The following is a 27060-nucleotide window of genomic DNA, read 5'->3' as shown; positions in this document are numbered from 1 at the left end:
AAGTGAATTCATTCTGTATCTGTGCATGGCCAGTTTGGGTATTTCATCAACATGTTCCTCATGCTGGGACGCAGAGGAATACTGTGAGGAAACATGTTTAGCTCTGAACCAAAAAAGCAAGAGAATTAAGCAGTTGGACCCCGGGATGTAGGGAACAGTGCATTTTTTTTTCCAATGGACGTTTAGGTAAGGACAGATTGAGAGCCGCTGTTTCACATGAATACTTTTCAGATGAAAGACAATTATAACACACTGCAAAGAATTCTCCTACAATTAATCCAGCATTGAATGCATTTAGCAGGGCCCACCAGAAAAATTTAGTAGCCTAGGATCAGGTGTCCCTGTTCCCTGAGAAACTACCTGTGATAGGAAGACCAAATAACTCTTCTCCACCAGAAAAAGAGATATACTTCCTCCACAGTACATCAAATTTGGCTTGAAAGAGCTGTAATCTGTCATTTGCTTCATGGGGAGGAATATCCTTCCCCCTGGGGCCCCTGTAGAAACCAAAATAAATTCAGTGCAAGTATCAACCATACGGATTTTACAAAAACTACAACAGAAGTTTAAAACACAAACCTGACTTACTGAAAAGTATTCAACATTTTAAACATTTTTTTCCTAGAAATTTTCACAAAAGATACTAGAATCCAAAGAATAATTTCACATCCCCAAAATTAGACATTGAGTATTCCCTGAAGGAAATCCCAATATATCTTCTAATAATACAATTCATCAGGGTTACCAATACATAATATTACAAACAGCTAAAAAGGTCTATAAATGTTTTATCTCTGTTATTTCCTATTTCTTTTCTTCTGTAAAAATATATTATAATGATGATTTTCCTTTATATTCTTAATAAAAATGGAAAGACAGCAAGTATAACTCAGGGGTGAATACTGTGGTAGCTGATACTTAGCCATAATTAAACAATCAGAAAAATAAAAGGAAGATTTTGCCCTAATGAGTGCATCTCAGCTGGTGGACTGAGTGTAATTTCCAGCTCTCAGGTCTGAGATCATTTCTTGGCTGCATCTTAACAATATTTTGGCATAACAGCCGCAAGTACATCATCTTGCTGTGCCATGGTCACCTCTAGACGGAAATAGAGGCACAAGGGCATCAGGGAGTACAAAGGGCTAGCTGCTCTACAAAAGAATCTGAGCCAGGAGCCAAGAGTGATAACATAGCTGGCAGAGGTAGTGGCCTTGGCAGTCAGGGCCCAGTTCCACAGTACCTGAGGAAGGTGAGCTGGGCAGGCCCAGGGATGGTAGTCAGGTTCAACTGAGAGTTCAGATCTCCAGACAAGTCAATGTCACATCCAAGGTCAAGCCAGAAAGGCAAGTCAGCAAGTCAGGGAGAGGAGCAGGTCTAGTGATGGTGACCAGGATCAGACACAGTCCAGTGATCACCAGGCAAGTCCATAGCGACAAGGCAGGTCTGAGGTCACACCAGGAAATGAGTCTGTGGGCTGGGGTCCAGGTCTGGATCAGTGGGGCCCATGGCCAGGCACAGGCAGGGCTGCACTGTGGCAGGGGCTGTAGCTTAGGCGAGGCCAAGCACTAGAACTTCAACTTAAAAGCAGCTCCCATAGGAAGGGGAGCCCTGGCTGAGGCCTCCCCACAGAGCTGTCTGCGAGCGCTCTCTCCAAGGTCACCAAAGGAAGGGGAGATCCCTCAGATACACTATCTCTAAGTTGGCCCTGAGCCTAGGAAGCCAAATTTCCAGAAAGGGGAATGTTCTCAGGTCCTTACAATGAGCAAAGCAGCAGCACCAGTATGTTTCCATGAATTCTTCATCTGGACAGCTCGAGAATCAGGACTGCAAACAGCACAACACATGCATCTACATTAGCAACTTGATGCTCTAGACAGACTCCTTTTAGGTACAAATTCACCTTCTGTCTATAGCTGGAGTCGAGGCATGCACTCAAATGCAATACTAGTGCAGCTTCAAGAAGCTTCACTCCTAGTGAAGACAAGGTTGAAGCCAACGCTAGGTTACCACTTGGAGCACCCTGCTTGTAACAGGAATGTAGAGCATGGAATGTATCTTCTCCAAGACCCTTCAGCAGTCTGCACTCTATGCACAAGCATGGTTAATAATAGCAAGGCAGCCTGTGACAGGTGTACAGAAAGCTGCTTCACATTGCCGGGCTATAGATGTGTTGGGCATGCCTAAGGTTAGCAGCTGACAAACTCCACTGCCAATAAACACATTGTGGATGTATCATCCTAGAACCATAACAGATCAGGGCAAACCAGACTCTTGTCCTTCCTTCTTTGTGTCATACCAAGTTGCCAATGTAGATATGTCCTATGAAGCACACATGCCCCACAATTTAAAGAAGGCCAATGTAAGCATGCTTGTAAGGAAAACTCTGAACTTAGTAACATCTAGAACCTGAATCTCCACTCACATCCAAGGCATTACAGCTACACTTAATATCAAATATCTCCTTAAGTGCCTTGTAGAGTTTAGAATCCTCAAAAAATTTTAATTTGGATCTGGATTGAGAACCTGATTTTTTTCCCCAGCCTATTAACTCTTCCGGATTTTCACCCCAGATTCCAGCACTGAAATTACGGGAAAGAATCTGTGACAATAAGAGCATCTGCCCATCTTGTATTATTTTGAAATTAGACTTTTTTATCTCCTGTCATATATACTTTGAGATTTGTGTGTTTATTTTCCTGCAGTCTTTTAGATACATCATTTTTAAACAAACACTAATGAAGCATAATGGTATTGCACCACAATCTACCTACTTTTCATCATAGTCTTTGTAAAATTCTGCAGTATCAATCTGGAATTTTTGTACACCACTCAGTAAATCTGTTTTCATGGCTGGTTGTACCTTTAGGAGCAAATCCTCAACCTGCAGTGCCTAAAGGCAGAAAAAAAAAAAAGAAAAATATGCATAAAAGAAAAAACTTAAGAGTTTTTTAAGTAAGAAAATACTTAAATAGTTTTGCTCTAGACATAAAAAAAAGCTGACAAAAACTTTGCTGTATGTATTTGAGAAACAGTACGGCATAGCTATGATACCTGTGTGTTTAGGTTCCTCCAGGCATAAGCCAATCCATCAACTCTTTCTGTGTTTCCATCTTGAAAGAGTAGATTGTATTTATGAAGCACAGAGTAAGATTCTTCTACTGGTCCAATTGTCATTTCAATTTTAATCTCACTTTCTCGAATTTTCTTCAGTGCTTCCATTGCTCCCCGTACATCATCAAGGTCATGGATAGGCCTATTTAATCTCTTGCTAAGATTGTCAATAAATGAATAAATTTCATCCATGTCTGTGGCAGACTTTTCATTCAAAGCTAATCCAAATGTTCTTTGTCTTAAGCGGCATTCCTGAATTAGGGCTATTTGCAATGTCTCTGTTGTAATATCCACTGATTCCAGTCTACAGTGCTTTGGCAGTTCTCTGATTTGGATTTCCAATTGCTGAGAAAAACACAAGTGATCAATTTTTTAATTTCACTACATTTTCTCTGAACAGTACAGGTTTTTTTAAATACATATAATACTTACAGAAAAATAAGTAATTTGAGTTTGGAATTCTGCCATTGTTGGGTTAGTCTCTATAAAGTCCTTCACTTTTTCCTCCGGATCCTAGATAAAAGAAGTTTGTTTTAATTATTATTTAGCATTGGTATTAGAATAGCCTACAGGGGAATCAGCTGCCTGAGGTACTGTGCAGTCACAAATGATCCCTGACTAAAAGCTTAAGATCTAAGCATTAAGATCAAATTATTTTGCTTGATCTGTTTTTCCAGCTCTTGTCCTTTATTTAGTACTCTTTAAAGCACTTTAAATCTATCTGTAATTCAAAAATTGACATAGATTAGGATATCCCTCATCCATCCAAATATTACTATGAAATTTACAATGTAGCTGCTGAAAGTTATCTGGAAGTATTTTCTTCTCGGTCTTTCTTTCTGTCAACCCCCAGAAGCAACTCACATCCTCTAACAGCTTGTAGAAATATTATAGCAATTGTACTATTAGTGGCTGATCAGCTCAGCCATCCTTCCTCTTCCTGAAACAGCATATTGAACCACTAGGTACAAACATAGGACTAAGGAGCATTCAAAACCAGGTCATTTGGTGCAAGCACAGTTTGGCAGGGAAGGATGGATCTTAGAGAACAGAGAATCTTTAGCTTTTTGAATCCCCTCAAATAGTTCATTTAATACATTTCACAATATAGCAACAAATTTTATTAAACATGTCTTTAACCTGGTTCCAGATGCCTGAAAATTTAGAAAAGCTGTTCAGAATATCCACTGCTTCGGTTTTAAGAGATAAAATAATTGTGCTTAGTTGGATCACAACTTTGTTTACATCCTTATGCTCGATGATCTGCTTGTCTAAAGGTTTCAGTGCTGCCATCCTGGCGAGTTTGCTCTCATCTCCCAGGTCTATAGCAACAGCTTGTTCAATCTGGCATAAATTAAACAAGAATAAACACATGTCCAGTAGTTTTACTGAGCATTCCAGAATGTGAAAAATTAATACAGCATACATCCAGAATGTGAAAAACTAAGTAATATAGCACACATGGTAAAACACTTCTAAGAACAGGTAAAAGGGCAAAGTAAGAATCCACAAATGAACTCCCTATTTTTAACTTGGATTCTTTTACAGAACTATAGTTCTAGTGTCAAAGACAATTTTATAAAAAATTGCAATGTGGAGCTCTATGATAATGGTCTCTGAATTATTCCTGTCAAATATGCTTCAGACACAAGTAAAACTGTGCTGTTTCTTCCTCCCACAAAACCGTTCAGGCCTTCCCACTCTCTTTAGTATATAGTTAAATTCTAGTCTCATTCTTGGCCAAAAAACAGTGCTGCAGGCAGTAGAGAGTTGGCTGCTTGGAATTAAGCAAGCAATTCTGCTTCATGTGGCGGAGGAAACTGTGAACCCATTGCACTGTCCCCTAGTTGTTTTTGGCCTTGAATGGTCTTTTCAGATGGTCTTTTAGAATTTTTTTTTTTTAAAAAAAACATCAGATTGACCAAACGGGAAGATATTTTTACATAGACATGTTTCAGCATAGATCTGCATTTTTCAAGACTAAGATAATAGCTGCAGGCACACGAGATATAAATTACAACTTAAAATATTTAAAATATTCAAATTTTGAACAAACTGGGAAACAAGAAACTTTCTCCTCCTCCTCAGAAGTGGAATCATCTCCTTTCTCAAGATGAAGGTGATGGGCATGAGAGATCTACCTGGATAATCAAACTAGATGATCTTTAAAGGTCCCCTCCAGTCTCAACTGTTCTGTGATTCTGAATTCTGAACATGGAAGAGTCTTTTCCTGCAGCAGTTCAGATATAGCTTGCCTAACAGTCAGCTCTTTTTTCAAAAACAAAACTAGATTAAAAAAGAAAAGCCACAGTCTACAATACTGTATGAATAGTGGCTAAAAATTGATGATTTCCAATAGTAGGTTGTGATTAGGTAAATAGGAAATGTCTTTTTTTCCCCCCAGGTATTCAAATCTATTTTGCACAAATCTGAGTGTCCATCTGAAAAAGACTTTTTTTTTTTCTTATTCATGATCTATTTATCCACAATCTGCTTTCCTCATGTTTGCGCATGAATCAGTTCACAAGCTATTTTTTTCCTCGGGAATTTGTGTGGTTGCCTCTGATCCAGATAGTACCTTTACAGAGTGATCTAACCATTTCATGCCCTTCATCTGACAACAACAAATAGAATATCCTTTTTCTTTAAATCAAGACTACTGCCACTTTAAAATCACTGCTGTTCCCCATCAGGTAGCCTTAAGTCACATGTATGAGTTTCTCTCACATCTCCATGAAGACAAAAAAATCATGAGGGGCCAAGGGGAAAGTCAAATACTCTGTTAACTGAATCTGGTTGTGTGATGGAGGAATGGTTATGGGAATGGTTAAGTGAGAGAGGGCATGCTCTGACTGGGATGAGCAATCCCGTCTTCGGGGTAGAGGAAGGAATCTAGGCCAAGGCAAGCGAGCCTGCTGAAGGCAGCCTTATCTAGGCCAAGGCAAGCGAGCCTGCTGAAGCCTGCTGAAAGTGGCCGTATAGCGGCCTTGAGCACTACAAAAGAAGGTATTCACAAAACTGGTAAACAAGTCTGGACGGAACTAGGTTCCATAAATGTCGACGGAGCATAGACAGCAACCTTGCACCAATCATGTATCCACTTTATGCGTGTGGACAGAAACTGTAACCAATCATGTAACTATTGCTAGCGCATGCGTATTGCTTATCGATATATATACTTTGTGTAAACTCTAATAAAGGAGAACGATCATACTCATATTGAGACTCATCGTTACTCCGGGCCCGTCCCCCCACTCCGACATCTGGTAGCAGAGGATGGTTTATTTCCGTGACTACTGACATCTGGTAGCAGAGGATGGTTCAGCTCCACTAAGATCTCTGAGCCTGCGGTAAGCAGCTAGAGGAGGGGAGTGGGAAATTTCGGCTGAGAGAATGTGCTGCCTTAAACTGCAGCAGGGCAGACACTGGCCTGTGGGGTCGCTCCGCACCTCTCAGGCGCAGCCATGGAAACTGAGGCTGTGGCCACGCTGCTCCTCGGAATCCTCTCTAAGAGAGGGATAGAAGCCCCGGCGAAGCAGGTGTATGATTTGATCAAGTTGGGACAGCGTTGGGGCCATTTTTCTGACCCCCACCTGTTGTTTTCGGTGTCTGAGTGGCAAGAGTTTGGGGGAGCAATGTGGCAGAAGACGATCGGGGGAAGCGAGAAGGAGGAAAAGGAGATAAAAGCCGTTCGCGTACTGTGGAATGCCGTGTTGGAAACTTTAACTGTAATGAAGGCAGAGAGGGAAGTAGCGTCCGCAGCTGCGAAAATGCTGAGCCCCGGAGCTGCTGCTATCAGACCGCCTCCGAGTAAGACAAGCTTGTTGTCGCGATTTTTCGGCGGACCACTCCCCATTAAAGGGCCAACGGTGCCGGCGTGTCGAACTGTCGCGGAGTTACTGCAAAGGGTGCGGGAGGACTCTGGAGGGGAAGGGCTGCCGGCATCTTTGCCAGCTCCTTCCCAGAAGGCGGAGGTTTCCTCAGAGCCGACCGGTCCGAGCTCTGAGGTAAACGCGGAAGTGCACCCGGAGGAGGTTTACAAAGGGGCGGTGGCCGCGCCCCTTGCTGACCTCATCGATCTGGACGGAAAGGAGGGCCGACCTCCCCCCGGTTTTCCCCCCTCACCGCCGTCTCGCGTAACTCCTCTGTACCCGCCGTTGCCGCCGCCTGTTCCATCTCAGCGGCCGCTTAACCCCTCCTTTACCGAAACCACCAGCTCATGTCAGACCCCATCAGAGCACCCCCCGTTGTTTTCAACCAGCGAGCCTTTGGAGAATAGTGCACCGGACAAGAGTAGGGTACCGCCGTCACCAGGGGAAACTGTGAGAATGCTGCAGGAACTCTCCGAGCGCCTAAAAAAAGTGGAGCTGCAGGCGCAAGAGAAAGACAAAGGGATATCTCCCTGCTTAATGACCCCCTCTTCTGGACTTCCAAGGGAGTCCAGCTGGGGTGATATTATTAAAGAGGCTATAGCAGAAGGACAGTGGCAAGCCACTGGAGAGAACGGCGGTTCCGCTCCTCTGACCTTACCGATAGTATTCCAACACAGCCAGGGAAAGTGGGAATCGCATGATTGGAAGATCTTACAACAGGCCCGTACAACCGTTTCCACATATGGAAACGCTGCAACCCAGAATGCCATCACCTAGCATGTTACCAGACAGGTGGCACATACTGATAGTTGACTTAAAGGACTGCTTTTTTACCATCCCGTTACACCCTCAAGACACCCAACGCTTTGCCTTTTCTGTACCAGCAATAAACAAGGCTGCACCCGCAGAGCGTTATGAGTGGGTTGTTTTACCGCAAGGAATGAAAAACTCACTGACTTTGTGTCAACTTTATGTCGCATGGGCATTGCAGCCACTTCGAAACCAATGGCCAGACACCATCATCTATCACTATATGGATGACATTCTTTGTTGTCAGGCAGAGCCTTTTACAGAACAGTCATTAACACAATTAAGTGACATTCTGTCGACAAAGGGACTTGTCATTGCACCAGAAAAGATCCAACGCACGGCTCCATGGAAATATCTTGGATGGACCATTGCAGAGTCAAAAATTTGACCCCAAAAAACAGAACTTACGACTCAATTATGTACCTTACATGATGTCCAAACCTTACTTGGTGATATCCAGTGGGTGCGGCGTTGTGTTGGTATCTCTAATACTGATATTGCACCCCTGACAGCTTTGCTGCGAGGCCCAAATCCTGCTAACAAGATTACTCTGACACCTGAACAACATGCTGCGTTACAGCGTATCACAGAAAAACTACATCAGTCATGGTCTTCGCGCCGTCTCCTAAGCCTGCCCATATCCTTACTCATATGTAATGGAAAAGACTCACCATACGCGGTCATTTGTCAGTGGCAACATGGCAGCGAGGAGTCTCCCTCCCCAATTTTGCTGGATGCCACTGACAAAGGCAAAAGTCACAATGATATATTTAACATCTTGGAGTGGGTATTTTTGAGTGTACAACCAAAAACGAGTGTCCAGACCCGAACCGAAGCAGTAGGTGAATTGATACGCAAAGGGCGATCAAGAATCTTAGAGATCAGTGGTCAAGAGCCGAACGATATCAGTATACCTGTTAACATGGCTGACCTAGAGTGGTGGCTTCAAAATGCTGTGGCCATACAAGATGCTCTGTTAGGTTTCTGTGGTAAGGTACATTCGTGTCAGCCTCAGGGAAAGTTATGGCAGGTGCTACAGCGAAATCAATGGATAGAAAAGTCCAAAGTAAGTAGGGAACCCCTTTCAGATGGCGTTACTGTCTACACGGATGCGGGTAAGCGCTTGCGACGTGCTGCGTGCGTGTGGAAAGAAGGTGAGCAATGGAAACAGCACGTTATGGAGGGACAGCCTCGGGATTCCCTTCAGACTTTGGAATTAACCGTGGTAGTTTGGGCTCTAACCAATTGGTTGGATACCCCTCTAAACGTAGTGACTGACTCAATGTATGTAGCAGGGATAGTACCACGACTGGAGAATGCCTTAATAAGGGAAACATCTAACCCGAGGTTGGGAAGTCTGTTCATTGCCTTGCGCTCTGTGTTGAGTCAACGAACAGCAGCTTGCTGTGTTATCCACATTCGTAGTCACCAGCTGGACGTGGGGCTAGGCCAAGGCAATCAGCTCGCTGACAGCCTGGTTAGCTCCATATGTCATCTACCTCCTATGGATAAGTTTCAGCAAGCTAGGCAAAGCCACGACACATTCCATCAAAACGCCAAGGGCTTGAAAAGGCAATTTGGCCTGACAGAGTGAGGCCTGAGGTATTGTACAGGCTTGCCCCAGATGTGGAAACCACGGCCCAGGCATTGGGCTTGGAGTAAATCCAAGAGGGTTAAAAGCGCTAGAATTATGGCAGATGGATGTCACACATATTCCCGAGTTCAGCCGATTAAAGTATGCGCATGTAACCATTGATACCTTTTCAAAAATGATATGGGCAACTGCATTACCCGGAGAAAAGGCACATCATGTATGCAAACACCTTCTGGCCTGCTTTGCCATATTGGGTGTGCCTGAACGCATAAAAACGGATAATGGACCTGCCTATGTCAGCCAAAAGCTTAGAACATTCTTATCTCGATGGGGGGTTGATCATGTTACCGGAATTCCACATTCACCGACCGGGCAAGGGCTAATAGAACGTACCCACCAAGTATTAAAAGACTATCTCAGAAAGCAAAAAGGTGAGGAGACGGATGCACAGCAGAGGCTGCACCGTGCACTCTTCACCCTGAATTATCTCTGTCTCATGGGCGACCGTGAGGAGCCCCCGGTGATCATTCACCATCAGCAGCTTAAATTTAATAATACAACAACGTTACCCCAGTTTAAAGTAATGTATAGGGACCCAGCCTCCAGAATATGGACTGGGCCCGCCCCTGTTATTTTTAATGGTTGAGGTTATATGTGTGTTTCCACAGATCGTGGTCCAGTGTGGGTACCCAGCAAGAACGTGAAGCCTGTCTTGACTCGCCATGACTCATCAACCGAACAAGAAGACGAAGATCCTGATTCTGGGGATACTGTTCCCAGTGGTAATGGCACTCTACAAGATTGAGCCCAGACACAACATGTGGGTTACCTGGGCGAATAAGACAGGGCAACACGCTTTCTGTTTGTCTCTAGCTTCTGCTACCCAACCTTTTAGAACCTGTCTAATAGGGGTCCCCAGCTATAATGTCAACAGCTTCCAGGAATACAGCACGGCAAGCTGCAGTGGCAGTCTGTCAACTGCTAACTGCAGTGCCACCCTCATTGCAGGCCTAAACAGAATGCTGCCATGGGACCCACAGGAGCTAAACCTGTTGGGGTCCATGAGAATTGGGAACACGTCAGGCAATTGGACTCAAACATGTATCTATTTTTGGGGACGCATGCAGCCTTACCGGTTATTTAACTGGACAGGGTGGACGAACGTCACCCCAACAGCAGTCTATTATGATTATCAAAACCGTGATTCCTTCTGTGGCACCAATGGCACCAGCCACCAGGGGCTGGGAGCCCTTGGGGCTGAGGCCAAAAAGGGGCACTTAATTTGGAACAATGGTACCCCAAAGGCCTTGCCACCAGACGTCTTTTTGATATGTGGTGACAGGGCCTGGCAGGGAACCCCAAAAAGTGTAATGGGTGGTCCATGTTATCTTGGTAAGCTGACATTACTGGCACCGGATCAAAATTGGTGGAAACATATCACAGAGAATGAGACCGCCGTCCGCAGTAAACGAGCAGCCATAGGGCTCTCACCTGATTGTAATGATCAAGTTTCCCTACGCAGTCCCACTGAAAGAGTGTTTTTGTCCTTCTTCGTGCCTGGAGCAGCGGCAGGCAACACCCTGAACCAGATCGGCCGGTTAGCTTGCTGGGCTGAGAAGCAAGCTAACGTCACCACTGAGATAATAGAGAGCCTATTAGAGGATCAAGGTAGTTTGCGACATGCTATTTTGCAAAATAGAGCTGCAATTGATTTTTTGCTATTAGCTCAAGGCCATGGTTGTGAGGATTTTGAAGGTATGTGTTGCATGAATTTGTCTGATCATGGTGAATCAATTCATAAACAATTGCAGTGGTTGAAGGAACATACAAGCAAGATCCGTCAGAACCATGGGGTATTTGACGAATGGCTAACTAACCTGTTTGGAAATCTACCACAATGGCTAACAGGATTACTTACTGAAGGCTTACGCATTTTACTAATCCTTGTAGTTGTCAGTTTGTGCTTATGTGTAGTACTGAGCTGCTTCAAGAACGCTCTGCTAAAGGTAGTGAACCACGCCTGGATTGCTCAAAAACAAGAGGGGGAAATGATGGAGGAATGGTTATGGGAATGGTTAAGTGAGAGAGGGCATGCTCTGATTGGGATGAGCAATCCCGTCTTCGGGGTAGAGGAAGGAATCTAGGCCAAGGCAAGCGAGCCTGCTGAAGGCGGCCTTATCTAGGCCAAGGCAAGCGAGCCTGCTGAAGCCTGCTGAAAGTGGCCGTATAGCGGCCTTGAGCACTACAAAAGAAGGTATTCACAAAACTGGTAAACAAGTCTGGACGGAACTAGGTTCCATAAATGTCGACGGAGCATAGACAGCAACCTTGCACCAATCATGTATCCGCTTTATGCGTGTGGACAGAAACTGTAACCAATCATGTAACTATTGCTAGCGCATGCGTATTGCTTATCGATATATATACTTTGTGTAAACTCTAATAAAGGAGAACGATCATACTCATATTGAGACTCATCGTTACTCCGGGTCCGTCCCCCCACTCCGACATCTGGTAGCAGAGGATGGTTTATTTCCGTGACTACCGACAGTTGTGTGTCCCACAGAGATAATTTTATGTTTATTTCATTGCCACAGGACAGAATTAAGGCTATCTGAATACCATAACAGCGGTATATTAACATAACATTTCTATATTTCAACAAGTTTGACTTTCTGTCTGGCCTTCAGACAAGGCTTTTGTGCTCATTTTTATGACAGTTAAAAAAAATCTTTGTAATGTATTTATTGTAGCATTGCAGATGCTACAGTCACAGCTTGGAAGATTAGCACTTAAAATAGCTTTTGCCTACTTAAAATAGCTTTTGCCTAGGAAGAGTGATAGTAATTTATACTCAGCTGGTAGTGCACATGCATAATGTTAGTTTCCACTCACCATCATCATCATACCTGAATAGTATTTTTAAAAGATTTTTATGAAAGCTAGTTTTGACTTTAATATTAAAAAAAAGGCAAGTTTAATGAATTGTTACTCTTGAAATAATTACTTAGTATAGAGATTATATTAAAACCTAGTTTTCACTTAACAGGACGATCCCCCAGATTACAAGTCAAAGTATTAATACAGAACATATTTTTAGGAAATTAAGAAATGTTAAATCAAATATTGAAATTTTAAAGTAATTGAAATAAAAATACTCCACCTGCTGCTGCTTATGATGAAAGTAAGCAAATTTCCACAGGGGAATATCTTTGGCTGCTGCTAACATCATATTTACTGCTTTGTTTACAGCACTCTGAAAACAATAAAACATTCAGAGAGATTATGCCTAACAAAGGAAAAAAAAAATCAATTCTCCAGGTAATTCCAAAACAGAAAAATCATACCACCGAATATTTACAGGAAATATTCTAATAAGCATTAAGTAGGATCACCAAAAATACAAATACAAATAAATAAATATAATACAATAAAAATACAGCCATGTTAGAATGCCTAAATAAATTTGTCTGAATTTGTGATGGGAGTCTATAGAGGCAGCTGTATAAATTATTATATAACTTTTTCTATCTGTTGCATTTTACAATCACACTTTGTTGTCTGATTTCTTACTGACAACACCACAAAGACTGTAAATGAAATCTGAAAAAGAATTCAACCATTGATTTTGACAGTGACAAATGAGAAGTCTACAAGTCAGCATCATAACCAACTGATACTTAGTGAATAATTTGAGACCCCATAGAAGATTTTAAGTACACATGCAAGAATTCTGCTGAATTAGCATATATCTACACAGGTGTAAATTCTTCCATAGTTTAAGGCATCAGGCTGGTAGAATTTTTCATTACATCTCACTCACTATAGCAGAATGCCTATTTATGAATGATATTTCAAACTCATATCGTCTTTGGATATTCTGAAAGAGTTTAAAGAGAACCAGGCCATATCAATAGCATTAATTTTTATTTTTGCATTTACTTTGAAATGTTTGCATTTAAGTAGAGGGTTATGTACCGGAGCTCCTGAGTTTCCTGGCTATTAATTTTACTACTAGATTAAACTTGCCTATCTTCTTTTAAAACAATGTGTTCATAACTGTTTTACCAAGAATGACTGAGACATGCAATTTCTGTGTTACCTGGATATCTTCAAGACTTGGTCTCAAGACAACATTTGGAATAGCCAGTTGAATTTCAGCTTTGAACAGTGGAACCCTTTGTGGCTCTGCAGTCCTGGTCATCTGATATCTAGAGTCAACAACACGCAAGCGATGTCTTAAGGACTCTAAAGAAATCCTTATGCCTAGATAAATATAATATTTAAGTGAGGTTACATTTACCACGATAAGCTTTGAAAAATCTTTAAATGATATTAAAAAACTAAGCATATCTGAAAATGAAAGACTCACATCTCACTAAAGAGTCAGTATTCTTCTGATAAAGCTGCCCCATCAGATTATAGTAACTACAGGACAGGCATTCTTGGCAGCGTATTTTCTGTTTTGTGTCAAGATGTGCACAGGCATACGAATCCTAAACAGTTAAATGGAAAGCTTTAGGAAAGCACTGGTATTATCCAGCATATAAGTGAAACATCAAATATTTAACTAGGTTATAAAAAGTTACTTTTTACATTGTAGAGGTCTTACCTCCAGAGTGCTTCTCAAATCTGCTTTCAGCCTGTGCTTAAGAATATCTACCAGTTCATACATAGAGCATTCCACTTGCTGGCTTTGTCTACAAAAACAACCTTACAATCATGCACAGGGAATCAAATATAAGAAATATTCTTTGCTATTTTCCAGGCATATCCTCCCCCCTGCCCTACCTCAATGTGAAGAGCTTATGTGCAGGGAAATACCCTTAAACTTTTCATTTTTCTCCTATTGCTTGGGCATACAGAAAGTGTGAGACAAGAAGATATGTAGCATATCAAAAAACCTCTTTGTCAGACCCTGTTATATGCAATTCAACTGTATTTCATAATAATTAAAAAATATATTTTTCAGTTATAGCATTATATTATTATTATATATTATTATATATTATATTTTCCAGTTATAGCAAACAGGCATTTGAATCTGATTGTATCAGGATGATACAATCAGATAATCTATGAAATCAGAATTAATAATTAATAAAGACAATTTAAAAAATAAATAGAAGACAAGTATCTGATTTTGCAAAGTGGACACAGACATCTTTCTGGAAAAGAACTGAACAACTATTTCACTATATCCTAGAAAATAAGCATAAAGCAAACAATTTGCAGCACTGGGAGAATGGGAAGTCTTATACTGACTAGCTAGTATTAAAAATCAAGTGCTTAACATTGGGAAGAGATTTTAACTCTTATACCTCTTTATTTTTCTTGCTACTGATTATAACATAATAAGAAGAAAAACATGAAATGCTAGAAAATACAGATGCAATTTTACATCTGCTGTATTTAAGCTACTTGCGAGTTTCTTCCTGCAATCCTGAGACATTGCTTTAGACTAGCACACTGTTACAACAGAATTTTAAAAGTACACTATCTATGTATAAAAACGTAATATATAAATAATCCCTCCCAAACATGGCCTTCAAATCTATGCAATGAATAAACCTAACTGAGACAGTGTGTCAGCAGCAGATATGGTAAGTTTTTCTGTCCTTTCCAAGAAAGCCAGTACATCTATAGGTTCATCTTCTGGCAAAGTTATCAGAGCAGTGTTCGACATATCCTGCAGAATTCTTTCAATTCTGCATTCCAGAGTGTCAGCTGCTTCTTTGACTGTATAATCCAACTCCCTCAGGGTATCATAAGCATTCTCAATAACTAAGAAAGGAAAACAAAGTGAAAACAAATCATGCAAAGAGCTCTCTTAAATCTTTTTTTTTCCATGTATTACAATGATATGAGGATTTAATCATGATTAAATATGGAATTAAGGCCTGAAACCAAAAATATGATGGGCTTGCTGTACCTTGCAGTCTTTAAATGAAACCATTTTACAGTAAATAGTACAACAGTACTCAGAATATATCTTTTCTGTATTAATATTGTAATGAAAAGTATCAGCAAAATACAGTGCAAAACAGAATGAATGCAACTACCCCAAAATTATTTTAGTCCTCCTGCACAGATACACAGTGAAATCCAGTATTTTATCTTTGTAACCTATTTATAAAGTCAATGTCTAAAATTCCTCAAGCCAAGATTATACACTGGCTGAACTGCCAGATTTCTTTTCAACTATATGATCCAATTTATTCTGGATAGGGATAAACTGAGCCCTTTAGAAGATACATGTTTTACAAAACTAGGTAAAAAAAGACTGTCTCTGAATAGGGTGGCTAAATTCTTTCTTTATCTTTAATACTTTCATTGTAGAAAAACAAATAAATCACCTGACTCCTTCTAGATGTGTATTTGTTATTAGCAGACATATAATTTGAATCACCCCGATTCTCTCATTCCATGTGGAAAGAAATCCCTATGATATCTAAGACACAGCAGTGTGCAACTGTTGACCCTTCTAAGTGGAAAGTATCATTCATTTTGACCAGGAAGTTAATGACTGGGACTTGTTTTGTTATTGACTAAAATGGACGAATAATCTGACCAATTCCTTGGATTTTTTTTTTTTTAATAAATTAGGTAGTCCAAAATTAAATTTTCCCTTGTTTTTGGAATTTTATTCTGGGAGACATGCATGGAGCTCCCCTACTTCCAAATATGAGATGGAAATAAGGCACTTAAGACATTAAGCTCATGCATAGTGAGTTCAGAACATCTGTGGCAGGTAAGAGTTATTTTGTATGCACTGAACAAATGGCTTGCATGTCCAACACATATTCTGCACATGCCAGATGTTGCACACTCTCAAAAGGATATGATGCATCCACATAACAGAAGCATTCCTTTCTAGGGGAGATTCCAGTCCTTTCCTCTGTCCATTCCAGCCGTAGCAGCAGAAACAGTAGCCCCGGTATTCTTGCTACTTAATCCCTACCTTACCAAACAAGGCCAGTTTCCACCAAAGCAAATGGTGATCCGAAGACCCAATAAAACCTGAGCTGTAGCTATTCACACTTTGATACTGATATAGCAAATACTATCTTAACATAGTGTTGAGACTAGCTAAATGAATAAATAGTGACCTTCCTTATGATGTGTTACTAACCTACATAAACCAAACACAAAAGTTACTTTTAGACAGAACTATAAAACAAAAAACTTGCCATCATTTGTGTTTTGTGAGGGCTAAAAGGCAGCCAGACCTGTCTTAAGCACTGGTTAGCACCCCAGGCTCCAGTGCCACATGGCACAGTTGCAAATGAACAGTTGCACAAACCCGTGCTCCACTTCACTTTGAGACTTAGGCTGCATCTGTCTCTGCTTATTTTGTTGCTTTACATTTTGAAGAAAAGTAAAAGCCTAACATTAACCTGCCTCAACTGAAAACTGATTTACAAGCATAACCTATTGGTTTCTCACAGAACTGCAACACAAAAGTCTTCCTGATGGTTTTATATACACCCATTTCAAAGACACTTTAGTAACAGTTAATGAACTTTATGTTTTAATTAATAGATTTGTAGTACGGTAGGTTTGTATCTTTTTGGCTGTGTGGAAAATGCTTAGGCATAATTGTGGATTAAAAAAAAAGCTTTCTTCGAAAAAATATAGTAGTTGGGCAGAAATCTCCAAACACTGTATATATCATCTTTTCAACTTTGAATTTAGACACCTCTCTTGTAGGATGTTCAGCATAAAGTTACGGAGATTTTTCTTTAGAAAAAATAAGAGACAGTAGTATAACATCAGTTCTCTTGCCTACATTCTTGTACTAGTCAGGTTGTAATTATTTCCTTTAAGTGAAGAAGTCAGCCCACAACAACATTTTTCACAGAGAAATAAAATCATAATTGCAGGTATAGGAAAAGTTATTTTTTCATTATGTGGTCACTTGGAAAAAGATCAGAGAGAGACTGAGAGGGGAAAATAAAGTAAAGATGTGTGATTTGTTCCTCTACTTTTAAAAGCATGATGTGATATCTTAAGCTTAGTAAATGAAATGCATACAATTCAAAAAGGAACTGCAACACAAGATCTAATAATACGATACAATGATATGATAATATGATATTCATTGACGTTTGCAAGAAAGCTAGGAAAGGCAAGGCTCTAGAGGCAATATGGATAGCAGTCAAAGATGACAAGCCATTTACTCATTTACACAACTGTAAATTAAATAAACGATTTCACTGAACTCTCAATAGAACTGAATTTATAATGCCTCAGTTGAGAACCAAATCCTTCTGTTGAGAGGAGGGGGGGGGAGGGGGGGGAGAGGGGGGGAGGGGGGGAGAGGGGGGGAGAGGGGGGAGGGGGGGAGAGGGGGGGAGAGGGGGAGGGGGGGAGGGGGGAGAGCGTGGGGGGGGGGAGAGCGCGGGGGGGGGGGAGAGCGCGGGGGGGGGGGGGAGCGCGGGGGGGGGGAGAGCGCGGGGGGGGGAGAGCGCGGGGGGGGGGAGAGCGCGGGGGGGGGGAGGCCAAAACCAGTCCTTTTACAACACTATTTTCCCAGAAGTGAGGAGCCAGAAAGCCTCCTTCTTAAGAAAAGAGATACTATTGTAATATTTTGTACTTTTTTTTTTTTTAAACAGCAGAGCCCTTATTCCGTCATTGCAAGTCACTCCAATACAGTCACCAATAAAGTTTAGTAGGATTAAGGGATCCTGATCAATTTCAAGAAACAGAGACTGATTCCACAGTCATTTTATTTCCATTATGAGAGCTGCCACCAAAAGGATGATCAAGCATCCTCATCATTTTCCCTAGCCACAATTTCCCACTCTCTCCCTTCTGCCAGCAGTGGTGTTTGTGAAATGATCCCAGTGAAAAAAAGCGTTCAGCTGAATCAGACACTCCTCAGAGTTGTGTTATAGCTCGTCCATCACTCACATATATCAATATAAAATATTTTATAAATACACAATTTTCATCACTCACAACATTTAAAGGTACACATTTCCTTTGCTGAAGGAGAACCTAGTAGGACTTTTCCACCTCTAATTATAGTTCTAAGAAACATACAGAGAAAAGGTACATATTGTTGAGGTATGCAGACAAACTGCCTACCCCAATCTGTGGCTACACTAAGATAGAAATGTAAGAAACTACATGACATTACAGATAGCAAAGATGGAGTAGCATGTATGCAGCTGGCCAACCATAACCAGAGGCTACATCTACAAGATGCCAACGTGACAAAAAACAGAACTGAGTAACATTATTTATATATAACAAAATGGGGATAATACCTTAACAAAATTACTGACCGTGGTGGTATAGATCAGTAAGGCAACCACATCACGAATACCAAAAGAGGTGCCAAAATCAGGGCCCACTAGGGCAAGAGTAAATAAACAGGGGTGGGTTGTTTATGTGGGAGAACATGAGGGTGGTAAAGGGGCCTGAACTGGGAGGGAAAGAAGTATATTTATGATAAAGCAAATGATGTAACCAGGACTGTTCAAAGGTGGCTGTCAAGCAGCCCCAGCTTGATCACCACAGTTTAGAGTAGGACACAAACCCATCATTTCCACCATACTCATGTCTGATTTACTTCCATAGTCAGGAGGGACCTGGCTTGTTTTCTCCCCAGCACTGATAAGGGAATACTTGCACTGCTCTTCCTAAAATCGACAAGGAAATACTGTGAGGGTACTACCTAACAACATCACCATCACCTCACCTCTTCCCCACTTAATACATACATTTATTGATGCGTGAAGAAGTCCAGGACAACTGTATCAGGCCCAGAGTAAGGGCATCCTCAACTTGTCCTATAAATGGTTTCATCAGTGGTTCCAGCATAAGAGGAATTCTATTCAGACACTCTTTGTAATTGATCAACAGATCCTGAAGTCTGCAAGACACAGTCATGTTTAGAATGTACTTATTTCAGATATTTGAAACACATAAGACTTCGGACACATTTTCTGTTAATAAAATCTGCAAGCTCTGAACCCATATGAAAATTAGAAACTCTTCTTAGCTCTTCCTATCTCAAACTAAGCCTCCTTTTTTCCACTCACACCAAAAACTGATTGGGGAAATAAGTACCTCCAGTAAAGTGACTGTGATCAATTTGGAACAACTTACTTTCAAGGAAAATGAGTTACAGTCTAAAACAGCAAACTGAGAACACAGTATTTTTGTTTCCTTCTTTCTGTTTCACAAGACATGGTATGAAATGACACTGCTAATATGAAAAGCTAGATCCAAACTACTTAGGACACCGAACCAGAAAGAAAAAGAGGCCAAATTCTGAACCTAGATTTACCTTTGTAGCTCAGTGAAAATGACAGAGCTGTATAAACATGAATTGGAAGCCAATGCAACTCAGAAGTCAAAGATACATAATAGGTTCCTTACAAGAACTGTTGCAAAAAAGTGACAGCTATGTTCTGTGCCAGATTAAAACAGTGCTTTTAAACATCATTACAAACAGCATATGGCAATAATCCATTCTTAAGGCGATTATTCTGGAAGTGTTTTTTCCCTTGTTGCTTAAGCAGAAATCTACAATCTTTGACACTCCTTTTTCGCTTAGGGAGTTAGCCTGAAGCCTTTTTCACAGTGGAAAACATGTTTGGAGAGAACTCAAAAGAACTGTTCCAGCACAGAATTAGATATCTCTGATATCTCCTAGTGTTTCAAGAAGCAGAAAAGAATTCTTTAAAATTAGCAAAAATTATTTCAGATTTTCAACAAAAAAAGAAAATGCACATATTACAACCTATTGATTTACTACATATACAAACATTTGAATTGTGCCTTAATCAAATGGTAAATTTCAGCTTGTTCTTCTAACTGCTTTTTGAGATTAACTGTAATAATCTGAAGTGCAATCCTGGTGTTATAGTGCATGGATGCGTTAGCAGTACCACTTATGGAGCAGCTGTCATAGTAGCAGAAGAAAAGGATGTCGACATTTTCTAGTAACAAGATGTTTGTGGAGATGGGAAGAACTGCATGTGAACAATATTACTAGGGAAGTAAAGGGGAAAGCAATTAAATTTCAATTAAATTCCATCAAAGAGAAAAAATTACAACAAAAAACAAGTGCATACAACAGGGACAAAAAACTAGGAAAATCTGCAGATGAGAATCAAATCCAAAAAGTGTTTACTCACTCCATTTGATGTCTTTTAATCCGTTCCTCATCTGCACACAAGCAAAGGACCACATCTGGAACTTCAAAATGCATTTTTTTCAGGTATTTTGCTTCATAAAGTACTTCCAGGACCACTGGATCCAAGTTTACAAATAATTCCTTCACATAGCAGTACAGGGAAATAAAAAAACAAAAAGAAAATAAGGCAGTAGCTTGGTGGTTACATGTAGTGTGACACATCTGGAAGACATAGCAAGTTATAGAAGACTAGCCAAGAGTCTATACCCATGTTTAGAATCCTACACAGGTATTCAGGCTCTTGTACAAATAACTGGCTTTTCCAAAGTAATAATCAATTAATAGCTCCCACTGATTTCAATTTCCTGTGACTTAGTATACCCTCATCATTTGGTGGCTATGACTTCCCAAGTCTAATTCTAGTTTTACAGATGACCCTCTATGGGTGTTAGTTTCCTTCTCATCTCAGTTTCTCCATCTGTAGACTGGGAAGGAAGGTTGTGAAGGTTAGTCTTGTTCATTTCCTGGGACATAAGATGCTATCAAGAAGCTAAATAAACTTATAAAGTAAGTTCTAGCTGTCTGTTATGAAATCATTAATTCAAAAAATGCCACACTTTAACTGTTACTTCTCTGCACTATAGCAGAGAAAAGTGTCTGTAAAACACTTGTAAGAATGGTCAGAACTTGTCTTGGAGAGCATTTACAAAATTGAATTAATGAATGACTGCAATATACTCAACACAGTGATGTTGACCACTACAGAAAAGATCATGATCTAATTAAAAATTCCTTTTCTTGACTAAAATTTTGAGTAACAAAAAATAAGACATGGAACAATATGCAAAAAGATGTAGATAAGTCAATAACAGATTTATATTTGCTGGCTACTGCCTCTTATGTACTCCGAATGAGGCTGCAGACTTATGAAGAAAAGACATGATGAAATCTGTATCCTAACATGTAAACAAAAAGAAAATAATACATTTACACAGACTAAAGTACTTCATTTTTCAAACCTTAAAAAGATTTATTTTAAGGTTGTGCTTGTCTGTCCACAATATGACTCAAGTATCACAGGTAATAATAAACAATGCAACAGTAACACAAAGAATAAATCCCATTTACCTTGGTTTCTGGGTGTCTGAATAGTAAGGAAGCACATAGAGCATTTCTAGCTTGGTCAGCAAACCTACACCAGGCTCTGTGATAAAGAAGTTCAAATTCTAATAGAACTGCAGTCATTTTGTTGTAGCTCTTAACAATCTTTTTCATTTCCAGTGTCTGCAAATCATACACACACACACAAACAAAAAAACTTTAATCAGTTCTAACATAGCCTAACATAACAAAAATGACATCCATTAGGACTTTCCTCACCACCATCAGAAAAACAACACAAATACAGAGCTTTAAGCTATACTATTTTGGAGATAAAACAAAGAAACACAGAAAGGTATTTAAGAACTCAGTTATTAAAAATACTACTCTATTACTACTCTGTTTTTATTAAAAAACAACTCTAAAGAACGTAACTCTTTTTCTGACTTTTTTCTCCCAATCTTGTCTATAAAAGAAAGTCTATACTATGACCTATACAAGGGACTGTTTTCTCACTGAGGAAGCTATTAAAATGACATTCTTCCATTAAGTTTACCTAGTAGTTGAGGTTAAATGAGTCCTCCTCATTATAGGGTGTGGCAGACAGAAGGCTCTACAGTTAGATACATGGTCAGAAGTACTGTGATCAGGAATAATATGAGTCAAGTCCCAGCAGGGACAAAAGAATTGGCCTAAGTCACCAGCTTAAGGTCTCAAGAAAAACAGCTGTCTTGAGCCCCAGAATAATAATGCTGCCAAAAAAAAAATAATAATAAAAATAAAACCATCAAACCCTGGAGCAGTCAAATACTAACACCTATCCTGTTGGATTGGCTTGAATACAAGTCATCAGAAAAGTGAATTTAAGAGTATAAAAATAAATCATGTGCCTGATAAGAATATGCTTTAGAGCTTAGCATAGCATAAATCATCCTCTACTAATTTCCAACCTTCAGAAGTGTGCTTTTCTTTTTAAGGAATTTCATCGGATGGTCAATTTTTCTGTATAACTGCTGAGCCCACATAATCTTCCCTGTTACCTAAAATAGAAAAGATATGAGGTTAGATTTCCATGAACTTAAACAGACAAACAGCAAAGTATTTTCTTCTCTCTCCTTTATTTCATTCTTACTGGTGGTATATTACGTGGTACAGGTGGATTTTCTTTTTGCTTCTGGTAGAGTCTGCGAACAAAGTCTAAGTCTTGGCTATATTGCTGAAGGACAATGGTATACTTCTCATCAAGATCAATACGATTTCCCCCTATTTCTTCAAGCTTCATCAGAAGTCCCAGCATCTGTTCAGTCTAAAGAGAAGGATGGAACATTTACTGCAGAAGATGCTAATGGTTCAGACAGTAATTATTCACAAACTGTTTTTTTTTATTTTAGGAGTTTTTTTAGAAGTTTTTTTTTTATTTATTTAGAAGTTATTTTCCAAGAAATAAAGAAAAACCCATCCATGTAAGTCAGTGAATTTATTTAGCTTTAGTATTTTGTCTCACATATCCTGTATTCACCTCAACATAGCTTGATTTAACCAAAGTGCCACCATCACAGTTATATTGGAACAGCAGTTAACTTCTTTCGGATTCTCAAATCATCACTCTTTTTTCTGTAAACAGAGGTGGCAGAACACCTATACCTTTACTCCTGTTTCATTTACATCTCATTTCACAGTCAGGGCCTGAACCAATGAACTGTGCTGACATCAAGGTAACAGCTAGCAGAATTGATTTCATTACTCCTTCCAGTCTGATAGGAATAACTTAGGAAAAGCAACAGGAAGAATATATGAACAAGTTCCTGGACAGTACAGTTTAAACTCTGAGTACAGCTCCCCTCCCACCCCCCCAATAATTAAATCTAATAGTAGTTCTTTAAAGTAATCATTAACGTTTAAAGTATTCATCCTATAATGTAGAAACACTTGAAAAAAAAGTCATTTGTATTCATTTTTTGTAATAGATCGTTCTAGATGTTATTCAGACAAACAAATTTCCATGGTTTTTTGTTTGTTTGTTTGTTTGTTTCTATCAGGAATCACATAATCATCATTCTTTTCAGTGTAAAAGAAAAAAGCCAACAACCTGAGGAATCTGTTCTGTCCCGCAGCATTGAGAGGTGAACAACAAAGATTTGAAGAAATGGAAACTCTGCATCAAACTCAGCTGCTCTTACTAGCATTACATATATTATTATTATATATTGCATATATAACATGGGCAACAGGCGGAAGTCCTACTATGCTGAAGTCTTATGTTTGATGAGGCAATGCACTGAAAGCTTTCCCCTGCACTTTCAACTCCTCTTCCACTTCTGCACTAACATATGAAGACAAAGGCTTTATCACCTTGATCTTTCCAGTAACGGGACACTGGGCTGCAGTGTAAGAACTGTTGAACTCTCCCCTCAAACTGGAAGCACAGTTTAATTATCTGTAGCGGTACTACTCCAGAACTTGGAATCTGTGTCAAACACATGATTTGTTTGCTTTCACTGGGCTCAAGAAAATGAACTTGTATGCCTCACAATACCTTTAATTTGTTTTTGCTTTTGTTTTGTTTTTTAAATAGAACCTTCAATCCCTAACTTTCAAGAGGGAAGTTAGGGAACAGCAATCAGAATTAAGGCCACAGTAGTGAACATTACTCACAGACTGCAAGTGAGTATACAGAGCAAAGGAAAGGAAACACTGAAAGAGAGCAGCAGAGTAAGAGAAAAACAGCAAGTCAGTCTGAAGAGAGTGACAAAAAACTGGGCCATAGAAATAGGAGAGTTAGAGACACAGAGAAGGACTATCCTAGTGTATCAGTGGCCTGGGTAGAGAGATACGGGGAACACCAGGATGAAGAAAGGAAATAAAATGGAAAAAAAGATAGGGCTATAAAACTGGTAAGGAAAGACAGAACATGAAACTGGCATCAAATAAGCAACATCAGCTTCCAGCGTTTTTGCAGGCTACCTTTAGAACATTTGTAATAGGCTTGACATCCTCCTAATCTCAGACAGCAACCAGCACAGTACAGAACACTGGCAGTAACAGAATTTTCAACTGGAGTTGTGGAAATTCAGCATTTACAAATACTTCAACAAGGGGTTTTCATTTGCAGAATACTTACAGTTACAGTCTTCTCAAACCAGGAATCTACAAATTCTTGTATGGACTGGTACAATGTTGCAATTTGGTTCTTAAATTCAAGGTAATCTTTTTCAAACTAGAAAAGGGGAAAAAAACAACAATGTAGACATTCATAGTTGTTGCATTCATGTCATGAAAAATTTTTCCCCTAAAGTTTTTGGGGAATCTCCTTTATCTGCCCAGTAAATTTGTTCAGCACTGAATAAAGAGAACAGGGAAAACACCACTAACAAAGGCATTTACACTATAATCAAAGCAAACAAAAAATAAGTGTTAGGTTGTGTGATTAAAAGCTCATCTCCACAGACACAAAGGGGTACAGAGAAATAAAGAAAAGCAGTTGAAATCCAATAACCTAACTAGAGAGAACAGAGCACTCTGATCCAGCAGCTCACAGGGCATCACAGGAGGAGGTTCAGTCTACTGCCTGGGTGTGAAATCCATCCAGAAGAGTCAATGAGAGAGGCTCTCTAGATCACCTTCCAGGACTGAAGTGGGTTACTGCCTACTGGGGTATGGGACTCATTACAGGTTGCAGGGGAAGAGCATCTTGGGATTGTACAAGACTTATTATGGGATTACAGAATCACAGAATCGCTGAGGTTGGAAGGGACCTCTGGAGATCATCTAGTCCAACCCCCCTGCTCAAGCAGGGTCACCTAGAGCACATTGCACAGGATTGCATCCAGGCGCGTTTTGAAGATCTCCAGAGAAGGAGACTCGACAACCTCTCCGGGCAACCTGTTCCAGTGCTCTGTCACCCTCACAGTGAAAAAGTTTTTCCTCATGTTCAGATGGAAGCGTCTGTGTTTCAGTTTGTGCCCGTTGCCTCGCGTCCTGTTGCTCAGCACCACTGAAAAGAGTCTGGTCCCATCCTCTCGACACCCTCCCTTCAGATACTTGTACACGTTGATAAGATCTCCTCTCAGCCTTCTCTTCTTCAGCCTAAACAGGCCAAGCTCTCTCAGTCTTTCCTCATAAGAGAGATGCTCCAGTCCCCTAATCATCTTTGTAGCCCTCCGCTGGCCTTGCTCCAGTAGTGCCACATCCCTCTTGTACTGGGGAGCCCAGAACTGGACGCAGTACTCCAGATGTGGCCTCACCAGGGCTGAGTAGAGGGGGAGAATCACCTCCCTTGACCTGCTGGCAACACTCTTCCTGATGCACCCCAGGATACCATTGGCCTTCTTGGCCACAAGGGCACATTGCTGGCTCATGCTTAACTTGGTGTCCACCAGCACTCCCAGGTCCTTCTCCGCAGAGCTGCTTTCCAGCAGCTCAACCCCCAACCTGTACTGGTGCATGGGGTTATTCCTCCCTAGGTGCAGGACTCTGCACTTGCCTTTGTTGAACTTCATGAGGTTCCTCTCCGCCCACCTCTCCAGCCTGTCCAGGTCTCTCTGAAAGGCAGCACAGCCCTCTGGTGTATCAGCCACTCCTCCCAGTTTTGGATCATCAGCAAACTTGCTGAGGGTGCACTCTGTCCCTTCATCCAGGTCACTGATGAAGAAGTTGAACAAGACTGGACCCAGTACTGACCCCTGGGGGACACCGCTAGCTACAGGCCTCCAACTAGACTCTGTGCCACTGATCACAACTCTCTGAGCTCTGCCATTCAGCCAGTTCTCAATCCACCTCACTGTCCACTCATCTAGCCTGCACTTGCTGAGCTTGTCTATGAGGATGTTATGGGAGACAGTGTCGAAAGCCTTGCTGAAGTCAAGGGAGACAACATCCACTGCTCTCCCCTCATCTACCCAGCCAGTCCTTCCATCAGAGAAGGCTATCAGATTGGTTAGGCATGATTTCCCCTTGGTGAAGCTATGCTGACTACTCCTGATCACCTTCTTTTCCTCCACATGCTTGGAGATGGCCTCCACAATGAGCTGCCCCATCACCCTTCCAGGGATGGAGGTGAGGCTGACTGGCCTGTAGTTCCCTGGTCCTCCTTCTTGCCCTTTTTGAAGACTGGGGTGACATTGGCTTTCTACCAGTCTTCAGGCACCTCTCCTGTTCTCCAGGACCTTTCAAAGATGATGGAGAGTGGCTTAGCAATAACGTCCGGCAGCTCCCTCAGCACTCGTGGTGCATCCCATCAGGGCCCATGGATTTGTGGGTGTCAAGTTTGCTTAAATGATCTCTAACCCAATCCTCCTCCACCAAGGGGAAGTCTTCCTTCCTCCAGACTTTCTCTCTTGCCTCCAGGGTCTGGGGTTCCTGAGGGCTGGCCTGAGCAGTAAAGACTGAAGCAAAGAAGGCATTCAGTAACTCTGCCTTCTCTG

General features: G+C 40.8%; 1 protein-coding gene across 1 annotated transcript in view; it reads right to left on the bottom strand.

The window, feature by feature from the left end:
* Positions 1–27060, bottom strand: part of LOC106496970 (dynein axonemal heavy chain 5-like) — a 176257-nt gene that overhangs the window by 128470 nt on the left and 20727 nt on the right. Inside the window, exons 16-31 of the mRNA XM_067291141.1 lie at positions 24759–24854; positions 22770–22943; positions 22588–22677; positions 21665–21820; positions 20538–20677; positions 19116–19267; positions 14964–15171; positions 14000–14087; positions 13760–13883; positions 13490–13653; positions 12551–12643; positions 4252–4455; positions 3544–3624; positions 3052–3456; positions 2772–2890; positions 361–497 (exon numbers count right to left, since the gene is read on the bottom strand). Of these exons, the coding sequence (XP_067147242.1) occupies positions 361–497; positions 2772–2890; positions 3052–3456; positions 3544–3624; positions 4252–4455; positions 12551–12643; positions 13490–13653; positions 13760–13883; positions 14000–14087; positions 14964–15171; positions 19116–19267; positions 20538–20677; positions 21665–21820; positions 22588–22677; positions 22770–22943; positions 24759–24854 (2431 nt within the window). The remainder of the gene's footprint in view (positions 1–360; positions 498–2771; positions 2891–3051; positions 3457–3543; positions 3625–4251; positions 4456–12550; positions 12644–13489; positions 13654–13759; positions 13884–13999; positions 14088–14963; positions 15172–19115; positions 19268–20537; positions 20678–21664; positions 21821–22587; positions 22678–22769; positions 22944–24758; positions 24855–27060) is intronic.

This window comes from Apteryx mantelli, chromosome 2 (genome assembly GCF_036417845.1).
Source record: "Apteryx mantelli isolate bAptMan1 chromosome 2, bAptMan1.hap1, whole genome shotgun sequence".
Lineage (NCBI taxonomy): Eukaryota > Metazoa > Chordata > Aves > Apterygiformes > Apterygidae > Apteryx > Apteryx mantelli.
The sequence above is the reverse complement of the archived record's forward strand: the minus strand, read 5'-3'. Positions and strand labels throughout refer to the sequence as shown.